Source organism: Tasmannia lanceolata, unplaced genomic scaffold (genome assembly GCF_043159265.1).
Source record: "Tasmannia lanceolata isolate RefF3 unplaced genomic scaffold, GAP_Taslan_0.1 ptg000004l, whole genome shotgun sequence".
In the NCBI taxonomy this organism is placed as follows: domain Eukaryota; kingdom Viridiplantae; phylum Streptophyta; class Magnoliopsida; order Canellales; family Winteraceae; genus Tasmannia; species Tasmannia lanceolata.
In genome coordinates, this window is record NW_027518681.1 from 11,574,849 (window position 1) to 11,594,417 (window position 19,569).

The following is a 19,569-nucleotide window of genomic DNA, read 5'->3' on the forward strand; positions in this document are numbered from 1 at the left end:
CATCTAATCTGAGAAGAACAGAGTTAGAAAGCTTGCCTAGGAAATTCTTGCTAGAAGTGAAGATTTGCAACAGGGTACTTATTTACTAGAATTTTCTGTGGTTTTAAAAGGTTATTTTTATTTGATCTAGGTTAGATTGATCGGTGTGTAGAAAGAGAGTTTTCATCTCGTCCTCCTTTCTTTCATGCTTTTTTATTGAGTGACTGACTTTAAAGAGTTGTTCAGAGGTACAGGGTGATCCGAAAATTTTGATGAAGAAGTAGCTTCAACATGGCCTAGCTAAGGCATTAAAGAAATAGTGTAGCAACCTAAAGAAAATAATAGATGACGAGTGGGAGGACATCGAGTCGAGGGCTATTAGCACAATCTGACTCTGGGCTGGAAGATAACAGTCATTCAGGTTGGGAAGAATTTTACATTAATTTGGGGTTACTCAAGGCGAGACATCCATCTACGAGAAACATATAGTTATGTGACATTGTTTGATAAATTTCTTTGGTACTTCTATGTTTTCAAACAACATCAAATCAACAATATGAGCATGTAATAATGTTGGATGCCTTAAAACAAACACATACACTACTCTCTAGAAAAGTGAGTTGGACTATTCATCGTCTGGGCTGCTTTTAGTTGTTGTCCAGTCTACTTCTTCTCGATTTTTAAGAGTTAAACCCTAAAAATTAAGAATAAAGAGAAGAAATGAAGAATAAGAATAAGAAGGGTAGTTCACCCAAGAAATAAGCAGTAATAAATAATCAGTAATGCAGATGAAGGGAAGAAAATCAGTGTAAGTAATTCACAATGGAGGCAGGCACTGTGGGAGAAAAAATAACTTTGTTGAAGAACCTGCAATTTGAATCTTAAAATTTGGAAAGGCTCCAAATTTATGGAAAAATCATTTCAGATTCATCAATAATCTCAACTGATTCCCTAAATAACTAAAACAAGCATAAATCCTTCAGAAGGGTGGTCAAATTTTCCTGCCAAAGAAGAGCCAAAAAAGAAAAAAAGGATAGAGATAAGAGGGAAGGAAAATTTCAGAATATCAGCAATAATAAAATATGCTCTGTTTTTGTCATAGCCTAATGCAGCTGTGCATACATTCTGGGTTCTATGGCTCCTACAAACCATCATAACAGAAAGCTATAAAAAAAATTAGTGGGCTATCTCAGGAAGGAAATAAAACTGGAAGGGTGTTTCATCCGGGAAAAAATGCGACATGCCGGAAACCTGATTTGCCATGATCTCTGTTTCTCAAACAGACGGCCTTGTTAGCCTCTGACAAGCGAAGAATAACTGCCAACTTATAAAGGCCATAACCAGCGACGAAAACAGTTCAAAACCCACCACCTTGTGAAGGTGCCACCCCAAACCTCGTCTCAGATAGCTGCAAAACACATACATTTTGTTTAGCATGCCAAGGATAGAGAAGAGCTTAAAAAGTTCTGGAAAAATTAGTCAATGATACAAACTGTATATGTATTGCCAATTTGCCATATATGCAACATACAACATTATGAATAATTACTTGCAAAATGAGAAACATAAAGCAGAGAATCTAACTGCCCAGATGAATCAACTGCTCAAAATAAGCAGCTATCAGAATGGTAAGCCGAATATGAAATTACAATGAAAATAACCTAGCCCACCAACCATTCAGAAAGAAAAAGAAGAAAGAAAAACTAGCCCACCCATCATAAACAACCACCTCAAGCCCTTACACTTACATGTCATCGTTTGAAATAATCTTCATGTATTAGCTGCCTCTTGGATAGGCATTGCGGTGAATATCTAACAATTTCGAAACAAGGCATGAGTGATTCAAAAAAATGTGGGATCAATAATGCAACCATCTCCAGTGATTGTTAATCCATGATCCCTTTTCTTTCCTAAAATCAAGAATCAGGGTAGTTTTGTCTTCTCAAACACCAAGTGTTTCCAACCATTGTAACTCACCTCCTGCTAAGGTTATAACTTGTTCCCTTTCTTTTTGATAGAGTGGACCTTACAAGCAAGAATCGGGGTAGTTTTGTCTTCACCAATACCGAAATGTTCTCACCCACTTCATATTTGAACCATATTTATGCCATTTCATCCTGAAATGGACCCACCCACTAAATTTCATATCTCCAACCCCATACCACTTTTATCACTTCAAACATCCCATTTACTAGTATAGTTTATATGAATTTATACCTGAGGTATATAGTTTGGAGGGCTCAATAAATAAAGGAAAAGTACAATAGACTTCTCATTCTAGTGTCAATAGAGATGTAGTCTCGAATTTTCATTTTCTTTCTCCTTGAGGATATTTGTTTTTTTTAGCCACATGAAGATTTTTGCTTGGCTATTGTTTTGCCTTCTTTTGTTCTAAGACCCCCTCGGTCTCCTTGAATTTCCTGCTTTTTCTTTTTGTTTAATTCAATTACCATTAAAAAAGCCATGTTAGAAGCAGACCTTGTGATAGAGGGCATGGTCGCAAGTATCCCAGCACAAGCATAAATTATAGGAATTAGAGTCCTGGGCTTATTCTTTCGTAGCCACATCAACGATACCAATGCAGTAAGTGATACATTTAATACCTACACCCAAAATAAAAAAGAAAAATTAGGAACAATTAAGAACATCACAAATTTAACATGTTCAACTAGTCAGGTTGATAGCTGAGTCAATTGCTCGGGAATATTCGAAGACAACACACACACACACACACACACACACACACACACACACACACACACAATCACACACACACACATATAGGCCACTGATATTGGTACTACTGTGTTTTGATAATGGGACAAACTCACCTTGTATTTTCTTTTTTAATTGGCTGCTGAGGGTTTTACAGGAATTGTAATAGCCTTTGACAGCTGGTTAAATAATAAGACAGAGTCTTGTTATCAAAACATGGTAGTGGGAATATCAGTAGCTAGGGATTTTAACTACTACCACCGTTCAACATTTAATGCATTTTTCATATTTCTCGTTGCTTGACCACAACTTCATGGATCAATTAGTCAAATTCCTGACAACTGGATTCAGATTGCAACCAAAATGAATTGACTCCAACCAAGTTGGAAAAAGAGGAAAAAAGAGCGTTAAGGGGAACAAACCAGATTTGCATTTGCTTCAAGGCCTTGCAGAATGTATTCCCATGTAAACTCTAATCCTCTCGCACCTACCCAAAGGGGTGCTAATCTGTGTAGAACAGAATCTGCAAAAGCCCAACCTGAAAACAGCAAAAAATGGCATCATTAGCAATAAAGGTGACGAAACTTCTTCAACGTGCTACATTCCACAAGAGCTTACCATTTATCAATACAGAGACATAATTAAAATGTGCACGCTAGTTAGAGCACATGCATAATTTGTGCACATAGAGTCCTTATATATAAATCACGATGACATATATACTTTCATGTATCCATATACCAATGTATGCCAGAAAATAGTTGATCATAGTGGTTTCAAGGAAGTTAAGTTACATGCCTTCAATACAGAGATAACCAATGTAGATACAAGGCCCATAGAAAAGAGGAAACTAAATTACTAATTTATGCATTAATACACACCTGAAGGAAACCACAACCACAAGAAACTTTCGCATAGGTGGACTAATGCACCATACCTACTACAATCCTCTTACATAAACAAAAACATCCTGAAGAAAGCCATGGCCTTCGAAATTTATAAACCAAGGTGAGTTAAAGCCACCCAGTCTACCCTTTAGCCTTTAAGCTTGGCCTTCCCCCTACTTGTATTGTGCATAGCATTCTAATTGCTTGTCGCTGGTAAAGCTTTCGTGGTGCAGGGCGGTTAAGAGAAGACCATTATATAAGTAGCTTTGATCCAGCTCATGGGAAAATGAAATTCAAAGGCTGGACAATTCACACAGGTAAACTGTTCATGCACAGGTTTTATAGGTTGTTGAAAGGTTAAGGAAATAGAAATGCTGCGAGAGGGGGGGGGAACTGTTCACAGATTAGGGTGGGTAGGATTAGAGGGACTGGTGTAAGTAATTGATGGGGAGGGGTTGGCAATATGGACTGTTTAGGATGGTTACAGGCCGATCAGTCCAAGAAAGTGGATCGTAAGTGCACGGTTTGGTTACGAGTTTTCTGCAGGGTGAGATTTAGAGGTAAGGATTTACTAGGTTTAGGAAAAAAATTGTATTTTGGGTAGGGGCCTATGACAGGTTTGGGTAAATGTTCTTGAAGGATCTGGGACTTTAATGGCTCAAGGTTGTAGGAAAAAGAGGTTCAGTGGTCCGATCTGAGAACTAGATTGATCGCAGGTCGTATCTAAGGTCAGGATATTTTTTTTGTTGGGGGGGGCTATTCACAGATTAGAGTGGGTAGGATTAAAGGGACTGGTGTAAGTAATTGATGGGGAGGGGTTGGCAATATGGACTGTTTAGGATGGTTACAGGCCGATCAGTCCAAGAAAGTGGATCTTAAGTGCACGGTTTGGTTACGAGTTTTCTGCAGGGTGAGATTTAGAGGTAAGGATTAACTAGGTTTAGAAAAAAAAATTGGATTTTGGGTAGGGTTTTAGGCCTATGACAGGTTTGGGTAAATGTTCTTGAAGGATCTGGGACTTTAATGGCTCCAGGTTGTAGGAAAAAGAGGTTCAGTGGTCCGATCTGAGAACTAGATTGATCGCAGGTCATATCTAAGGTCAGGATATTTTTGGGGGGCTGTGGAGATCTAGATTGATTGCAGGTCAGACCTATGGTTTGGATATGTTCGGTGGGCTGAGGGCCAGATTCTTGAGGGTCACAGGATTGGGAAATCTAAGGCTCTGTTTTGGATACAGGTAGAGTTACCTTGTAGATTAGTGGTATAAGTAGTCATAGGGAGGAGACAAACACTTGATTTATCTAGAATTTACCTTGTAGAATAGTGATAAGTAGTGTTTGTTGCCAACCTCGTAGAGCAGTGGGAGGGGGTGTCATTACCAATATAGAAAGAGATGAGAGAGATGGAAGAGAGAGAGAGAGAGAGAGAGAGAGAGAGAGAGAGAGAATGTATAATATTCCAAGTCATATTCCTCCCCTTTTTTAGAAATATGGCTTGGGAAGTACAAGGAGGAGACATTGATGCCCTGTCACCAGATATGCAATTATTACCTCTGAAACTTGTCTGGTAGTCTCTAGGGATTTCGATGCTGAATTGGCAACCAAGCACCATAAAGTTGAAGAAAAGTGCATTTTTTTGCTTGGGAAATCTTTGAGGATGCCAGCATGAGCTTGTTTGGTTGCCCAAAATGTGGAAGAAGGATGAGGGATATGTGGAATTTGAAATGCCAGACCAAGTTTGGTTGCCAAATTTGCATTGAAACTCCATTTGATGTCTGCCTTTTTTCCTACGTGGTGCCCATGTGGTGCTAATGTTCCCTCCCCTCATCTTCCAACCAAATTTCACCAAAATGGAGAAATTTGGGAGGAAGAAGAGTAGAAAAGGTCTTGTCTTATTCTCTCTCTCTCTCTCTCTCTCTCTCTCTCTCTCTCTCTCTCTCTCTCTCTCTCTCTCCGACACTCTATATCGGTAATGACACCCCTACATTTTCCACTACTCTTCTAGAGGATTGCCGTGCAACCAAACACCACTTGCCACTCTTCCACTACTCTTCTAGACATCTTCCATGCTTGTCTAATCCCTTTTGACTTCTTATTCCTCTACTTTCCCAGCCACCATTGAGCAACCAAAAAGAACATAGGGAAAGGAGATGTTGATATGATCATGTAGCGGAATGGTTTACGGTGAGGTTTGGGTTGAATTAAGGCAAGGAAAATGGAATCTGTGGGGGCGATGAGTGTAGCAGCAAGGGATGAAGGTTCTTGAACAGTCGTAGGTGGAGGTATAAGGGCAAGAGGAAACAGGTAAGGGAAGGTGGCTGATGGCTATGAGTAGAAGGAAATAAAGAAAATAAAAGAGAAGGGGAAAAGAAGAAAAGACCAAGAAAGCAAATAACAAATCAATAACCTGGATCCCCTTTGCAAGAGGTATCACACTATTGCTTGGGAGTTAAACTCAAATCTTTTTTTCAATCAATCAACATAGTAGCTAGGGCCATTGACCATTACATTTATAGAGAATTCCAACCCCACAAAAATTCAAGGGGAGGAAGATTAGGACTCCCAACATCTATCAAACTCTAGTTGCGAAAGAATAAAATCCTATTCTGACTAGAACTCCTATTACATGGACACATTCCTACGACAAATAAACTACTCAACCTTCTTAAAATAAAACTGCTAACTCAACCAGGACTCTTAACAGTAGACTCCTACCAACACTAGGGCTTAACAGATCTAGTAGTAATAGGATTCCTTTTGGAGCAAGGAAACCCTCAAATCAACCCCCATGAAAATTTGAATGGGCTCTCTTCGTGCCTCAAGTGACTTGATGTCATCCCATGTCATAAGCATGGTTTAAAATTTCGGTTTCATTACCGGTTTCGGACCCTGAAATTTCGAAATTTTGGTCGTCGAAATCCGGTACCACAAACAAAATGGTATTTTATTCAATATTAAATTTCGGGCAAAATCGAAATTTCGACCGAAATTCCAAAATTTCGGCCAAATAAATGACCATTTCGGTTTTTGTTGATTTCGGTGTCGGTCTCCACCAAAATCCGAAATTTAAAAACATGGTCATAAGTACCTATTGGTCCTCAGTTAATATTGATATTGGTACAATTTCTAATAATATGAATTTTAGGGAGCTAGGGATGGTCCCCCATCATTTCTCAGGCATATTCAAGTGTTCCTCCTATTGACTTTATATTCGCAATATTGCCTAAATGTAATTTCTTTTTATTGTTGGTATGTGATATTCTTAGTGTTGGCATGTGTTGGTCATGTTGTAATTGAAAATTTCCTGCATCAGTGTAAGGCTGACTTTGGACACTGGGTTGAAAGTCGAGTACTGAAAGGATGCGCCAATGTCCCGTACTGAAAGGATGTGCCAAAGTTCCACCTGTGTTGGTGACTACAATCTAAATGACTATCATGGACACCAGTTCATGTTTAGAATGTTTGATATACCAAATAGCAAAAGCTACCTACTAAAATGCACATATTAAGATATCACTAAGGATCTTATTCATATAATTTTCATATTCTACTCCTTTATAAAGTGGCTAGTAAAGATATAATTGCAGCTTAAGATATCAGCAAACACAAACCCAGAGCACACAAAGATGACAAAGAAATATCCAACTCCTTCAAGTCCAAATCTCATCAAGGAAAAAATAAAGTCTACATGGGAATTCCCCCTTATGTGAAAAGGCATTACTTGAATACTAGGAGAATGCCATCTCAGCATTCTTAAAAGCTCCATATCTTTAGAACCCAAATGAACATAGAAACAAAGAAAATGAAATGTGGCAATCAAAGTTGAAAATTTGGCATTAATGATTTTGAGATGGAAGAAAGAAAGAAATTACATTTTTTAAGCCCAAAGAATAGAACAAGGTTTGCTCACCAAGTCCAACAGCTTGGAATTTATGATTCTGAGAAATGTTTCGGTGGGTCAACTGTGTCAATGCAAAATAAAGCCCAGCAACATCTATAAACCCAATTAATGCTTTCAACAATTCCTGAAAAATAAGAGCAACAAAAAATTAATGTTTATAGTTCTATACTCCACATTCATGTGAGAAACAAGGCATTATACATGAAAGGGAATTATGGCAGCCATGAGTCAGAAATAGAAAAAGAAACGACGACAGAAGCCTCTATACTTGGGTTTTATTTCTTTAGTTTCAGATGTTGCAACCCCCTTCCCTGTCCAGCTCCAGCCAGCGGGAAAATGTTTTAACAATGCCTTGCTGCTAGATGTTTTTCTAGATAAATGAAAAATTTATGAGAAGAATTATGGAAATAAAATCTTCAAGATTCTTTCTTGTGACACAAATTCTTGAAATTTAAAAGCGTACTTTGTCGATCATGCACCTTAACTTGTAGTTCAACTTTCCAACTTTGCCCACTCCTTTTTTTTTTGAATGATAATTTTTCCTGCTCCTTTAGTTTCCTTTAAAATTTAATATATATTTTCAACTTTTCAATTTGGCTAGTTATTGGATTTTAAATTGTTTAATGGGGCAGTTCCATGAAAATATGGAACCACCCAAAATCCTGAGTAAAAATCAGCCAATTCACCTTATTGGGAGCAAGTAAGCTGAATCGGTTTCTACTCCTTGTGAAACCACACACACACGCACATGCACATGACACATGCACACACATGTTTATAGATGCGTATATAACTACATGGTTTCACACTAGTATTTGGAAGAATTGTATCCATTAAGTTTGACGGTGACAATTTAAGGCACCCATCAATCGGTTCAAAAGAATTGATATTCCTTTTTACCGGGGGCATACAAAATCAAGAGGCTATCCTCTTATTGAGTAGATATGAAAAAGATCTCCTTTAATCTGCAGGTCTCTCTGATGCAAAAGAGCTGGACACCTCTTAACATTTAATAAAATGGCTTGCTGAATCAAGATCTTTCCCCCCTTAAGACAGAATCAGATCTTCGACAGATACCACTACACACACAAATAATGGAAAAAATGATGGCCAGCGACAATAAAACTTCATTCATGGTTTGACATTTACGAACGTCTGGTCAAAGATCGGATACTAAATGGAAGCTGACTCCGCTTCGTTTTACTATTTAGGAAGTGGTGGCATCAAGTTGACCCCACATGACAAGCACAGATGATTTTCCATACACATACCTTTCATCTAAAGAAATATGAGAAAATGAATAAAATGAAAATTAGGAGATGATAAATGGGTCCACTTTGTGTACCTGGGGGCTCCCCTGTTTAGTTGTTTCACTAAACACAAAAGGTTCAATTGTCATAAAACAATTATAAGGGGTATTAATGGTTAAAGAGAAGGCATATTTATCAATACCCAATAAACAATCGTGCATTGCCAAATATTTATTGGTTAGTAAGTTTTCATCAAGGTTTTAAATTTCGGATTTCGGTGAGGACCGAAATCAAATCAAAACGTTCTGAAACCGAAATTGCCGAAATTTACCAAATTTTGGTAAATTTAGGCGAAATATTGGATAAAATATTTATTTTTTATTCCTTTACAGAATTTCAGCTGAAATTTTGGGAGAAACATATGGGATTTCGATATGTTCTACCGAATTTCGACCGAAATTTCGGTTTCGGTGAGGATCGAAATTATAGCCAAAACTGAAATTTAAAACCTTGGTTTTCATACCCAAGAGGTTTATTTAGTAGAAATGCTCTCGGAAGTAACCTTAAACATAACAATGAAGCATCCAAGAATAAATGTAGATTTCATCAGGAAAAACCTAAATGCTTTGTTCTTGGATAAAAAATTAAGAAGAAATACCTGATATGGGTCAAAACTGTCATTCTCAGATACTTTGAGGAAGGTTGCAAGGCAAACAAGCTGCCCACATAAACAAATAAAGTCAAACTTAACATGGGAACTATTAACTACAGACTACAAGGAAAAGAAAAGAAAATTTGGGAAGTTCAAGATAATGTGATGACACTAGTAGAATACAAAATAAATAATGTATGAAAAAAAAATTATTTGAACTTACATTGTTTCATGTGTGAAAAAAGTCAGGATTAAAAGAGTAGATGGATTTAAAAACTCGATTGAGCTGACTCGACTTACCAACTTGAATTATTTTCTAGTTTACGAAGTCGAGAAACTCATTAGTTATGAATTTTCAGACAATTCACAAGTCCTAAGCCAAATCTCATCATGTCTGGTTTGTATTGGTTGAGACACATGACACAGCTGAGATGCACAAGGGGTAAGATGAGACGAGAGAAAAAAAAAATGTTTTCTAACGTTTGCACTAAGTGAAACTATAATAACCCCAATCAACACAAGCTGACAAAGCCATACATGCTAATGAACCCACTACAGTTCCATAAATTATAAATTAAACTGTACAGCGAGAACAGTAATAGATAAACATGGAATTTACATACAACATAACAATTTCTCAACTATCCATGAGCGTGCCGACATGTTTTCGGTCACACTCATGAGAACATAGGTCTTGTATAGCAATTCGTGGGGCATGCTTGCGCCTTAGATGATCCAACCAAAGGGTTGGGCAGATTGGGATGTGTCCTACAAATTCTGCTTTGTGTTTCTCTAGCAGATAAGAACAGGGTAGCGGAAGGTAAATTAAAGCAAAATGTTTCCCCATTAATGGAACTAAACCAATCAACACTGAAATTGTTGTGACAAATCTATGAAACTAATGAAAGCAATTAGTTTACCAACCTTTACTAAAGCTGTCCCAAGATAAACAAGAGCAGCTTTAACAGAAGTTCCAATAGTATCATACTCTGATCTGCAAGCAAACATTTATTGAAAGTTGATAAAATTTGACAAAATAGAACATAAAACAAATAGGTTGCACAAACTTCTGAGATAACATATTAAGTACTCTGGAATCTGGATTGTTTGATATAAACATAAATTTAAAAAAAAATACAAGAAGAAGGTAACCGAGCAAGGAAATCTAAACTCATTGACCAAATTAAAGGCAGCAGTTGGGGTGGTGATACCAAAATCACTGTCCCCATGTCTTTTGGTTGTTCATATAATATGCTACTTCTTGAAAGGGCATTTTCGGTTTTGTCCGTCAAGTGGAGAAAAGAGCATTTTAGGTGGGTCTTGGGTTGCAGCGATCGTGAAATAGCATTTTCTTTTTCAAAAGTGTGATGGTTTGTGGTTCCCTTGTTGGTGGAATTACAAAGGGAAGGGGCTTGTCTAATTCCATTTTTGGTGGTGGAAAAATGAGTATATCTCAGTGGGCCTGCCAGTGTCTTTTGAGAGGTATGCTAGTATTTGGTCCACTTGTATTTTCATCATGGTGATAATGGATTTTTAGTTTTTTTACTAGCTGTCTTGCTTGTGGATGTAGTCCTAGTAATGATCTATGCAATATCATTTGTGCTCCTTGCGGATTTGTGATGGTTTCTATATTTTATTAATTTTATCGTACAAAAGATTAAGGTGTTATATCATTCCAAAAAGACAAAAAAATTAAGGCGTTATGCGTGTTGTTGAAATCAAACAATTTGGTGTCTGGGTGTTTGGTTATCGACAACCAGATTGTGTTGCACCGGTGTTTGGCCACAGCAACAATAACTAGCAAAGAAGTAAATCAAAATTAAAATAAGGAAAATGCAGAAAATAAAATGAAGAACAACCAATTTTACAGAAACTAAAAATAAGAATGGGATCAAGCATATCAGAAAAATCCATCTCAGGTTGAGTTGAAAAGAAGTTTATGCAGCAAAGTCTTATGCAGCAACATAAAGAGGATTGCCGATCAGCATCGGATATAAACTATGCTAATCTATATGCTCTAAAAAGATTTTTCAGAAGCGTTATCCCTTGCAAGCACATTTAGTTTAGATCTCAAGTTTTCATACACCTGATCAATGGAAGACCTATTGCGAACTTTGAGGGTAGATCCCGTGGAGGATGACCTCCTTATATTGATGAGGTGACAGATCTATGTAGGGTTATGGAATATTTGCTCTCTCACATTCCAAGAAATGCAAATGATTTAGCGTATAGGCTCACTAAACCTAAGGAAAAATGATTAAAAAAAAATTAAGTAAACAAGCATCCATCACATTGAAACATATCACAGAATACACAATCGACACCTATGCCGTATACACATCATGCTAATTTGAACCATACTATATTGAAAAATAGGTGATAGAAAGTGTATAAACATTTCAGAATCAGATATTCAAGAAAGAGAGCTGATAAATAAGATACCTTTAAAACAAATTCCTTATACTTTTTAAATTTTCAAAGAGAGCAGAATTTCAATGGTTCGATGAGACCTATAATTAGATACCGTCAAAATCGAGTTCAGATCGGACTGAAGAAACAGTGTTAATCAGGAGATGAGACTCGATTAGGGTTTTATTTTCAGATTTGATTAGAAAGAGAGAGGAAATTGAAACTGAGGAATTTTGTTTGAAGTAGGTGAAGAGTGATGGATTATGGCAGATGTGTAAATAGAATAAAAATGAAGGGGAGATTGGGGAAGACTTACAGAGGGGTTGCAGAGTAGTAGACGGCGTGAGGGCCGAACGTTAGGATGGCGCAGTTGAAGAAGTGAAACACCGTCATTCTCTCAGAGACCTCCTGGCGTATTTTAGCGAGTTCCAGTCGAAGACCAGGAGAGAGCCTTGGAGGACAGAAAAAGGAAAGGAGAGGTTGAGTATTAAGAGCAAGACCCCAACTATTTGTTAAATTACTGATGGAGCCATCTGGGCCGTTTGCGGGCTTTACACTGTGGGCTTCAGATAATCGGCTAACTGGGCCCCCAAAGGCATTATAACGGACCTACACCTACAAATGATACATATCGGTAATCCCTTGTTTTAATAACGGCATTCCTTATAATAAAAATTTGGGTATTGCTAGGGTCCAGTACAAAAGGCATTTCGCGGCTTGTCTGTTGCATGTCAGACCAGCCACCTTGTGAATGGATACAAAAGCTGTTGTCTTTATTCATGGGGTGGCTAGTTTGACATGCGACATACCATCTTCGAAATGCCTTTTGTGATGGACCTAGCAAATCCCTAAGAAATTTTCTATATATCTCTAACTAATTTTGTTGGTCTCAGATGAGGGATCTAGTTTATCTTGTAATCAAGACCTAGATTTGGGCTTTTTGTTTTTTTTTGGCCACACCCATTATTGGCATTTTGGAGTGCAACTTGAGCTAGGTTCGGCTGAGGGCAACCCTAACCCCAACCTGTGGTAGCATTCTCTCAACCCTAGCCTGACTCAATCCAAGCCTCTGGTTGAGTAAGGCCAACCCTAACCATGCCTGCCTCTCAACCTCTCAACCTCTCAACCCAAACTCAACCCCTCTGGGTCGTGCTGGATTTGGGTAGGCCCAGAACAAACACAATGGGCCCATTTGGATGCCGAAAAGATTTTGATTTGCACATTTGCAGCCCTTTTCGTGTCGTGATTTGGATCTAGATCAAATCCTTTGATTTCTAAATCAGCGACTGACAGTGAAAAAAAATAAGATTTCCAAATATGCTGTGAAAATAAGTAATCGGAAATTCACAGATGTGGCAGTTGCCTTCACCCTCTTTGCTCCTCAACCCCTCCCCTCCTAGGAAGTACCCCCTCCCCTCTCTATCTCCCTCAACATGAGCCATCGGATCTATTCAATTTGCATTCAAAACTCCAAATCCAAATACAAAATATGAGGTATCCAAACGGGCCCTGAGATATGCTACCGGGCTCCGGATCAAGTTGGGTCAGGTTCCGCTCACAATAAAATAACTATAAAAGTAGCGAGACAGGTCGGGCTTGCCCAAAATCCCCAATCCCAACTTAATCGGGTTGGCTTTTTTCCAACCAAACCGCATGAAGCCCAACCCAACTGGAGCCAAAATCGGGTAGAGCCCGACCCAAGTTGTACCACTAAATACTAACAAATGCCTTGGGTTCATTTTCTCCTTGCTTCAGACATGACATGAAGATGTTCTCTCCTTCCTTCTCAAAACATCTCCACAAAATTCTCCCTCCCCAACCAAAACCCTCCCTTTTTCTCTCCTCCATTAGACTCATAACCCAAAACCCACACCCCTCAAATTCCACCAACGCCAGGCCTTTTCCAGACTACTCCCCAAAGAAACCCACAATCAAAGACTCCGAATTCGTCCACCAAATCTCCACTGCCATCAAACAACGCCGATCTGAACCTCTCCCTCGTGTCTTAAAACCCTTCGAATCTCGCTTCAAACCCGATCATCTCATCTGGGTTCTCATCAAAATCAAAACCGATTACAAACTAGTCCTCGATTTCTTCGACTGGGCCCGCTTGCGCCGGACCCCGTCCACCGAGGCCCGCTGCATAGTCATCCAAATCTCAGTCTCTTCCGAACATCCCAAAACTGCTCGTGCCCTAATTCTAGACTTTTGGGCTAATGTTAAGCCCAATTCGGATTTGGTTTATTCGTTCAGGCATTTCGTCGAACAGTTGATATACACTTATAAAGACTGGGGTTCTGTTCCCCTTGTCTTTGACATTTTGTTCCAGGTCCTTGTAGAGGTTGGAATGATCGATGAATCGAGAAATCTATTCGATCGGATGTTGAATTATGGTCTCATTATATCCGTCGATTCGTGTAATGTTCTCCTTTCACGTTTGGGGGATTCTGCTGATCAGATTGATGTGGCATTGAAGGTATATGGTGAATTTCCAGAATTTGGTATTTGTTGGAACACCACATCATGTAACATTGTAATTCATGCTCTATGTAGAGTAGAGAGAGTGAAAGAAGCCCACACCCTTCTCCTTGAAATGGAGTCTAAGGGATGCAAACCTGATGTTATAAGTTACAGTTCTGTTGTCGATGGATACTGTTGGGTTGGGGAGCTTGAGACAGCATTACACATTGTAGGAGAAATGGGTTTAAAGGGTTTGAATCCAAACTCGTTTACGTATAATAGCATTATTGTTCTTCTGTGTAAGAGTGGTAAGGTAGCGGACGCAGAGAAGGTACTTAGGAAGATGATTAGTTATGGAATTGGACCGGATAATGTAGTCTATACAGCTCTCATTGATGGGTTTTGCAAGATGAGCAATTTAGTAGCCGCATACAGGCTGGCTCATGAAATGAACAACAGAGGACTCTGTCCCGATGCGATAACTTATACTGCGCTAATTGGTGGGCTTTGTCGGAGTGGAAAGATGGTAGAAGCAGATAAGCTCTTTAGAGAGATGGTTAGTAAGGGACTCACCCCAGATGAAGTTACGTATACTTCACTTATCGATGGTTATTGTAAGAATGATCGGATTAGTGAGGCATTTGCTCTTCACAACCAGATGGAGAGGATGGGCTTGACCCCTAATATTTTTACATACACTGCACTGGTTGATGGACTTTGTAAACGTGGGGAGGTGGAAACGGCTAACGAGCTTCTGCACGAGATGTGTGGAAAGGGTCTTGAGCTTAATATTTGTACGTACAATTCGTTGATAAATGGTCTTTGTAAATCGGGAAATATAGAGCAAGCAATTAAGATCATGAAAGATATGGAAGTGGCAGGACTCCATCCTGATGTAATTACTTATACTACTCTTATGGATGCTTATTGTAAATCGAGACAGATGGATCTAGCACATGGGCTCCTTCGTGAGATGCTGGATAAAGGAGTTAAGCCGACTGTTGTGACCTTTAATGTATTGATGAATGGGTTTTGTACATTGGGGATGTTAGAAGATGGTAAGAGGCTGTTGAGTTGGATGGTGGAGAATGGTATAATGCCGAATGCTACTACGTATAATTCTCTTATGAAGCAACATTGTATTGGGAATAATATGCGGATGACGACTGAGATATATAGAGGGATGTGTGCTCAAGGGGTGATGCCTGACAGCAACACATATAACATATTAATAAAGGGGCATTGTAAAGCAAGGAATATGAAGGAGGCATGCTACTTCCATGGTGAAATGATAAGCAAAGGTTTTAAACTCAGAGATAGTTCGTATAATGCTCTCATCAAGGGGCTTTCGAGGAAGAAGAGATTGGCGGAGGCGAGGAAGCTGTTTGACGAGATGAGAGCAGAAGGTTTGATCGCAGATAAGGAGATATACAACATTTTTATTGATGCAAATTTTAATGAGGGAAACATGGAAATGACCCTTGAGCTTTGTGATGAAGCAATAGAGAAATGTCTTGTGGGTCAGATCCATAATAAACACTTGCATGAAAAATAAAGATGCAACCTTGTGTTGAGAAATGATACAGAGAAAGGGCAATGCTGAATACTGAGATGCACTGCAAGTTTTTGTGAACCCACTCAGCTTTTTCTTCCAGGAGGACTTGGAGGTTATAGTTGGAAGGTTCTCTTCACTCAGTGATGGGGAAGGTGGAGAAAGCCGACAAATCAATGCTTTCAAGTTGGCAGGATTTTTAAGATGTTCATGACATGATCAGTTAAAATCATTTGACTTTTGGACACAGTAGTGGAAAGAAATTATCTTTCCTACTGTCATTGCTTTCAAGTATTTGTGCTGCCGTGGTGGAAATTGTCCATTATCGATCCACCTATTCTTCCCCACCAAGTTCACTCAAATTAGTTCTTGCGACATGTTGGCCATCTTGATTCTAAGCTATGGTAACTTCTACTTCATTTTTGCTTCTATCATCCATAAACTTACATATTCCGTCGACACAGTTTTGATATCTTCCCGTCTTATTTATTGTTTATGAGTGATAAGTGGAAACTTTATTAAAAAGGCAGCATAAATGACACAACAGGGAACGAGGAGGATCCGGCAACAATAAAAAAGCTCAGGGAGAGAGCTAAGAAAACACAGAAAAACCAAAAAAGAAAAAAAATGCAGTCTATCCCCAATTACAAGCTACTCTCTCAACTACTCTCTCAATTCCTTCTCAGGTTAGCGAGTCTTCTATGTCGTCAGTACTACATGGTATATGCTTAGGAAGATGCAAAAGGTCTCTAAACGGTCCACAATCTCTAAAATATGCTCCCTGAGGCTCCATGGACCATTCTTGCTTGAGATGTTCAGGACATAACGCTCAATGAGTCTTCCACAACCCAAATGCCTTTTGAACATGATTGGTTAAAAGATCCAAAAAAACCTTCTTCAGAGGAATCTTTTCTGGAGGCAGAGGAATCTGTCTAGGCTCAATTTTATGTCCTACAGTGACAAAAAGAATTGGCTTTCCAGTTCCTGATGATAACTTGCACCTGAAAACCCGAAATGTTTTTCCATCAGGCTTATTAAGTTATAGACCATGTTACACGGATTCTTCTGAATGGACGAAGTACCTCTGTCAGACATGTGTCGGATTCCAATACTTACAGATTCTCTCTGACACTTCTAAATCTCTTTGATATGCTTTCTATACTGAATATTGCTGCCACAACTCTACAATTATCGCATGTTTTCAGTTTTATCCATACTAATAGCAAGTTTTTTTTATATAGAGATAAAATATTAAATTTACTTGGCCTATTAAAATTTTCAATGTATTACTTTTAATCGCCAGATTATTATGTAAAAGATTTAAATTTAAATATTGATTAAATTAATTTGGTGAATCTACGAATCCTTTTTTCAGATTTGCAGAATCCGACACTCAACATATAGAGAATATAGAGACCTTCCTGGCAAGAGAAACACAATCTTTGAAACTCCTCTTATTTCGTCAACGATTACGCGAGTTGCTCAAACAAATCAATCAGCCCCTCTCACAGTAGAAGAACAGATACTTACTATTTATACTGGGGCGAATGGGTATCTTGATCCGTTAGATATCGTTTGGTTCAAATACCTTTGAGATGAGTCTACGAATCCTTTTTTTCAGATTTGCCGAATCCGACACTCAACACCTTTGTCGGATTCCAACACTCATACCTATACTGATGCAACATAGGTTATAGAGACTTCCCTGGCATGAGAAACACAATCTTTGAAACTCCTCTTATTTCGTTTGGTTCAAATACCTTTGATTAAATTATTTTGGTGAATCTACAAATCCTTTTTTTTTCCAGATTTGCCAAATCCGACACTCGACACCTATGTCTGATTCCATCACTCGTATCTGTACTGATGCAACATAGGACCTCAATGTGTTGATCGTGGTTTTAAACTCCTTGAATCATCGACTCGCCCGAGTCAATTTGGTTCTACCTTGATATCTAAGTCCAAGTTTTGACCTAAGCCAATAAAAAACCCCTTTGATTTGCCTAAGTTAATGAAAAATTGACTGCGTCAAAAATTTACTTGCCCTTTTTACCCTCCTTTTTACCTTGACCAAGTTCTTGTCCGAGTCTCTAAACACCAGTTGATTTGCTCAGCTTGTACCATAACTGATAGGGCAGGCACATATTTTTTTTAATTATTTAAAGGAAAATCACAGAGCCTGTTTTTATTAGTTAATTTGGATCACAAGAACTAAGGCATGATTAAAAGTGAAAACTTTTAATGTCATTCTTTCAGCAACCTTATTGGTTGCGTTTACATTTATCGACGAGTGGTGCATATTTCTACATTTTATAATTGAAAGTTTGGCCCTACAAGTCTATCCTTGTGTTTCTCATGAGCAAATTTTATAATTTTAAATAAATTTAAGGAATTGTATTGATGTGTAGGCTGAAACATATTTTACCGTCAATATGGCATCACAATTTGCTAATCCATATTTGAGTGACTTTTCAGGCGGTCCGTCAAACTTCACATGCACAGGGGAGGGACATTGGACATACTCAGAGATGGTTTAGATTATTTATTGTATTCAGATATGTAGGAAGGAATCATGCAAGTGTTTCCATGATTCTTATTTCAGTATGCTGGAGAATCTTATTCCCTTGCAAAGTCAGGAGATGAGCTTGGTCATACTCAGAGATGGTTTAGATTATTTATTGTATTCAGATATGTAGGAAGGAATCATGCAAGTGTTTCCATGATTCTTATTTCAGTATGCTGGTGAACTTATTCCCTTGCAAAGTCAGGAGATGAGCTTGGACATACTCAGAGATGGTTTAGATTATTTATTGTATTCAGATATGTAGGAAGGAATCATGCAAGTGTTTCCATGATTCTTATTTCAGTATGGGGAATCTTATTCCCTTGCAAAGTCCAGGGACAACGTCATCTCACTGCAAGTTTACTGTCGTCACCAAAAGTCAGGAGATGAGCTTGGAATACTTGAGGGATGGTTGTGTACTATCCTTAGAAAATGTGTTATGATGGTCACTCAATGGCATCCAAGAAGACCCTCCTTAGTAGTTTATTGTGGTCTGTCATGGCCAAGAATTGAACAATTAAATGTCATATGTGAAGGCAAAGGAACCTTGTGAGATGTGGATTGTCCTGGCCATTGTCGGGAAGAAGAATTTTCAAATAACATCCATGAAGGAAAAGCTTGCTTGCAGACAATGGATTGTCCCAAGTAGCAGGGATGGTATCTACACTCGTACATGCGAGGAAGAAGGCATTCCTGGACATAGAGGCAATAAACAAAGAGGAAGGTGACAAATTCAGAAGCACAAAATTGCTTGCATGTTGAAATTCCTATTCTGGTTTGTTTCGTTTGAAGGATACTTTATTAAGCTTGTGTATATTCAGTTTCTGGTCTCTACTGACTTGATGGTTAGCAATTGCTCAATATATTTAAGTCTATCCTTTTTTCTCTATATTGCTAAGTAAATACTTCTAGTTTACATAATTGATGACTTTCTTATGAATCACCACTAACTTTGTTGTCTACTATGAAAGAGTAGTATTACTTCCTCGTCGCTGGTAAATAGTGTTGGAAATTATGACTGGATGTAGTGTAAAGATGAACGAAGTTACTTCAAGGCGCGTAAACACTTTCCAAAAGACAATACTCGCCCCCACCAGTAGTGTGCAAAGGGGACCATGAACTCGTCTCCAAGATACAATGAAGCCTGGTGCTAAACCAATTGCTTGATAACGTTCAGTACTAAACGGCACCAAACCTGAATC

At 38.4% G+C, this 19,569-nt stretch overlaps 2 protein-coding genes across 2 annotated transcripts; one reads left to right on the forward strand and one right to left on the reverse strand.

Annotated features, from left to right (window-relative positions):
* Window positions 1-1,021: 1,021 nt before the first annotated feature.
* Window positions 1,022-12,267, reverse strand: LOC143875486 (seven transmembrane domain protein). The gene is made up of 7 exons (XM_077377051.1): window positions 12,109-12,267; window positions 10,308-10,377; window positions 9,390-9,449; window positions 7,491-7,605; window positions 3,117-3,232; window positions 2,458-2,582; window positions 1,022-1,387 (listed from the first exon to the last, which is right to left on the reverse strand). Exons 1-7 carry the CDS (start codon window positions 12,183-12,185, stop codon window positions 1,255-1,257), a joined length of 696 nt encoding a protein of 231 aa, XP_077233166.1. The 5' UTR covers window positions 12,186-12,267; the 3' UTR covers window positions 1,022-1,254.
* A 1,205-nt stretch (window positions 12,268-13,472) lies between these two features.
* Window positions 13,473-19,288, forward strand: LOC143875487 (Pentatricopeptide repeat (PPR-like) superfamily protein). The gene is made up of 2 exons (XM_077377052.1): window positions 13,473-16,208; window positions 18,280-19,288. The coding sequence occupies exon 1, from the start codon at window positions 13,555-13,557 to the stop codon at window positions 15,805-15,807; it is 2,253 nt and encodes a 750-aa protein (XP_077233167.1). The 5' UTR covers window positions 13,473-13,554; the 3' UTR covers window positions 15,808-16,208; window positions 18,280-19,288.
* The last annotated feature ends 281 nt before the right edge of the window (window positions 19,289-19,569 follow it).